The sequence below is a fragment of the Microtus ochrogaster genome, linkage group LG1 (assembly GCF_000317375.1).
Source record: "Microtus ochrogaster isolate Prairie Vole_2 linkage group LG1, MicOch1.0, whole genome shotgun sequence".
NCBI classification, from domain to species: Eukaryota; Metazoa; Chordata; class Mammalia; order Rodentia; family Cricetidae; genus Microtus; species Microtus ochrogaster.
Window position 1 is genome coordinate 2,871,260 of NC_022027.1, and position 4,622 is coordinate 2,875,881.

A 4,622-nucleotide genomic window follows, 5' to 3' on the forward strand; every position below is an offset into this window, starting at 1 on the left:
TAACCTATCAGGGCAAGCAGCTTCTTTATTTAATTAACCAATGGCCTTCCTCCATCAGAAGGAGATGAAGTTACCCTCTGATCCTCCACCAAGTCATGGCAAGGGGCTCTTGCATTAGCCCATGCTGTTGTAGGAGCCTACCGCTGCTTGTTGGCCCCGGCCGGCTGCCCAGAACAAAAATAACCTCACAGAAACTTTATTTAAAACACTGTTTGGCCCATTAGCTCTTACTTCTTATTGGCTAACTTTCACATCTTAATTTAACCCATTTTTATTAATCTATGTATTGCCACGTGGCTGTGGCTTATCATCTAAAATTCTGTCTGGCTCCGGAGGGGCTACATGGCTTTTCTCTTTTTTCACCTCCCTTTTCCCAGCATTTTGTTTAGTTTTCCCCGTCTAGCTCTGTTCTTTTGCCCCATCAGGCAAGCCAGTTTTCTTTATTAATTAACCAATCGTATTCACAGCATACAAAGGGGAATCCCACATCAGCACAGCTAGTGTAGAATGCACAGGTGTACACACACAAAGAAAGATACAATTAAAACAAAATTGCAGTTAAGCTTTGATGCTGCCCCCATGCTGGAGGAAAATGAATTTCTGACCTGGGTGCACTGATGCAGCACCTGAACCGACTCTGCTGCACAGTAGAACTTTCCTACACGTATGAAGTTAGATTAATTTCTAGGGCTGGTGCCATGGCTCAAAGGATAAGGGGGCTTGCTGCCACGCTTGTTTATCTGACTGAATTCAATCCCAGGATCTGAATAGTGGAAGGCAAAGACAGAGAGGCTCCCTCTGTCTTCCAACCCTCACTGTTACACGGGTACAACACCTATGCATATTAAAATAATTTCAGATGTAACAAAAAATGTAGTTTAGGGGGCTGGAGAGATGGCTCAGTGGTTAAGAGCACTGACTGCTCTTCCAAAGGTCCTGAGTAAAATTCCCAGCAACCACGGGCAGAATATTGTATACATAATAAATTTTAAAAAATATTTTTTAAAGATTTATTTGTTTGTTTGTTTATTTATTTATTATGTATACAGCATTCTCAGTACTCTGCCTGCATGTATGCCTGGAGGCCAGAAGAGGGTACCAGGACTCAATACAGATGGTTGTGAGCCACCATATGGTTGCTGGGAATAGAACTCCCCAAATTCTGGGAGTGAGCTTGGCACAGCTCCAGAATCGAAATTCCTAAATAGGCCTCCCTCAAATACAGAATTCAGTCCCCAGTCCCCCCCCCCCCAAGTCCAGAAAAGACAGTTTACACTTCAGATTCCTGAATCTAGGATCTGGAAACACACAATTACACAATTTGGAACCCAAACTCAGGACCCAAATCTTCCTGAAATCCAGGCTCCGAATTTCACCTTCTCCAGAGATCCAAGCTCCGGAATTTCGAATACAGCCCAATGGGCTAGAAGCCAGTGGCGTCCTTTGGAATGCAATTTATTTATTTTTATTATTATTTAAAACTGGCGCCAAAATCCAGCCTAGGCGGGGACAGTGGCGCCAGGGTATGGAGGGTACAGGGATGGGCACAGAGCAGTGAGTGGGCTGAGGGTCCAGAGGTCCGAATTTCCTGTTCACAGCCCTGTACCCCCAAAGCAGACAGCAAGCAGCCACTTTGTAGCGCCCCAGGCACGAGGGGCGGGGATAGCCCCAGCTCCGTCTTATGCTGTTGGAGGGGTATTTTCCAGGCCAGTCCTTGATTATCGTGGGTCTCAGTTTTCGCTCCTGGAACCGCGGGTCCTCTATTCCCCATCCTCTGTTTTGAGAGCCGGTGGGATGGGTAAGCCAGCAGGTCCGGGCAGTGAGGGGACACCTCGGCTGCAGCTGTCACTGCAGCTGTCACCGCCCCATCCGCTCAGCGCCAAAATTTGAAAATCGCAGGACAGCTTCCAAAGTGCATGTGGGAGGAGAGGGTCCCGCCCCATCCAAGGCACCGCGGGGTTTTCTGGGACTTAGAGTCCAGAAGTGCAGGGGTGGGGTGACCCAAGAACCCCGCCCCGTGCTGAGAGAAGGGGTCAGGAAGTCAACCGCAAGCCTTGGCTTTGCAGAGTACAGCATGCCAACAAGTAGGGGGGGAAACACACTTAGGAGGGAACACTAGCAACAAGCCCCGAAGCTCAGAGTACAGCAAGGGCCGAAAGGGGCGAGGGCGCAGTAAAGAAATGGAAACGGCCACTTTGTGGACAGAAAAGGAAAAGTTTATTCTAAACTGTTTCTTGGGCTGTCACCCAAAGAAAGCAGAGAGGCGCGACAGGGGGAATAGATATGGAGGATTACAAAGAGAAGGGGTACCTGGAGAGGAGAGGGGCCAGTGAGCTCGTGGAGGAGATGAGGGTGCTTGGGAATGTGAGTGGAGCCTGGGAGAGTCTAGAGGCCATTGTGGACTTGGATGTGTTGATAGGCTCCACGGGTAGGTATTAACTGGGGAGCCACATGTCCCTTCTGCCAGAGACAAGGAAAATGGGAACAGGTTTCAGAAGTTCCCCAGAAATGCTGGCTTTTCATCTAACTGCCAGAAATCCCTCTACAGCTCAGGGTGAGCTGGGCCTAGATTCAATTTCGAGTCAATGAGCCTGTCCTTTTATTGGAGCGGGGAGTTGGGTTGCCAGAGAAGAGGAATTGCATGCAGGCCAGTGGGAATCAGATAGGAAAAGAAAATGTTTTGCCCTCCAGGAGATGAAACCTAGAGCCGATTGCTCTGTTTTTGCTTTGCTTTTTCTCTTTTCTTTTCTTTCCTTCTTTCCTTTCTTTTCTTTCTTTCTTTCCTTTTTTCCTTTTTTTTTTTTTTTTCTTTTTGAGACAGGGTTTCTCTGTAGCTTTGGAATCTTTCACTAGAACTTGCTCTGTAGACCAGGCTGGCCTGGAACTCACAGAGATCTGCCTGCCTGTCTCTCCCTCTTGAGTGCTGGGATTAAAGGGGTGAGCCACCACCGCCCGGAGGGCCTACTGCTCTTTAGGTAAACTCTCATCTACACTGGGGCATTCTAGAAGAGGCTTTACCCTAACCACGACCACTCCCCCAACCCATGTTTTTTTTAATGTTTTATCTATTTATTTTTTATTTTTCTTTTTTTAATATTTATTTATTTATTATGTATACAATATTCTGTCTGTGCGTATGCCTGCAGGCCAGAAGAGGGCACCAGACCTTATTACAGATGGTTGTGAGCCACTATGTGGTTGCTGAGAATTGAACTCAGGACCTTTGGAAGAGCAGGCAATGCTCTTAACCTCTGAGCCATCTCTCCAGCCCCCTTATCTATTTATTTTTATGTAGATTGATGTTTTGTATGTGTGAGGGTGTTGGATCTTCAGGAGGGAGTTGTGAGCTGCCACTTGGGTGCTGGGAATTGAACCCAGGACCTCTTGGAAGAGCAACCAGTGCCCTTAACTCCTGAACCTCTCCAGTTCCTCCCCTAGTTACATTTTGCAAACTAGTAGCTTTAATTGTAAGAAAATGAAAAACAGTAGCAGATCCTTTGACACTAAGTAGCTCTTAGGCTAGGTGAACTCAGGGCTAGTTCTTCCCGTCCTGACTTCGGGGTCTGGCTGCAGCTGAGCCTTCTAGAGGTGCACAGAAACAGGCTGGGTTCCTGATGGTGCCCTCCAGGGGACAGTAAGACTGTTTGGAGAAGAGCTGTACCAACTGAGTCACATTCATAGCCTTGCTATGCTGTTTTCAATCCTCCTGTCTCAACCTTCCCGGTGCTGGGAAGACAGTGGATATTTGCTTTGAAATGGTTCTTTCAAGTTTTTAAAAATACCATTTCTTTGTGTTTCTGTACGTGTGGAGGTCGGGACAACTTGTGTGAGTCAGTTTTCTTCTATGCAGACCGAGGGATTGAACTTTGATCATAGACTTGGCAGCATGTTCCTAACTTCTGAGACATTTCGCCCGCCCTAGCTGTCTTTTTGTTTGATTACTTTGCATTTATTTAATTTACCATTTATTTCTGTGTGTGCGTGTTACATGCGCTCATGTGGAAGTCATAACTCTGAACCCATCCCCTACAAGGAACTGAACCCGGAGGCGAGGCGGCGGGACCCTAGAAACTACATCTCCTGGCATGCCTCGCACGCTGCTTCATGGACTACCTCTCCCAACGTGCTCCGTGCCCGGGAGAAGACTACAAGTCCCGGCGAACCACGCGCGGCGGGCAGCGGCGCCATCTTCCGCGGCGCGGATTGAATGAGCGCGCCGCACCGGGGCAGCCGAGGGTATCCGCGCGCCGCCGCCTCTGCCATGGCGTCCCTGCCGCCCCGCGCAGGGCCCGCCACGCCGCTTTCGCCCGCGCGCCTGTCTCGGCTGCAGGAGAAGGAGGAGCTGCGCGAGCTCAACGACCGCCTGGCGCACTACATTGACCGCGTCCGCTCTCTCGAGCTGGAGAACGATCGGCTGCTGCTACGGATCTCCGAGAAGGAGGAGGTGACCACGCGCGAGGTACGTGGGTCTGCACCGGGGACGCGGGGAGCCGACAGACGGATTCCGGTGACAGGTGCAATAAGCTGAGCCCTGCCCAATGAGGACCCTGCGGCAAGGTGCATAGGGCTGAGCCCTGCCCACCAGGGACCCCAGGGACGGGTGCATAGGGCTGAGCCCTGCC

General features: G+C 49.7%; 1 protein-coding gene across 1 annotated transcript in view; it reads left to right on the top strand.

Annotated features, from left to right (window-relative positions):
- Nucleotides 1–4,187: 4,187 nt before the first annotated feature.
- Lmnb2 (lamin B2) overlaps nt 4,188–4,622 on the top strand; it is a 15,924-nt gene continuing 15,489 nt past the window's right edge. The window contains exon 1 of the mRNA XM_005359018.2: nt 4,188–4,459. Within this exon, the coding sequence (XP_005359075.1) occupies nt 4,208–4,459 (252 nt within the window). The 5' untranslated portion in view covers nt 4,188–4,207. The remainder of the gene's footprint in view (nt 4,460–4,622) is intronic.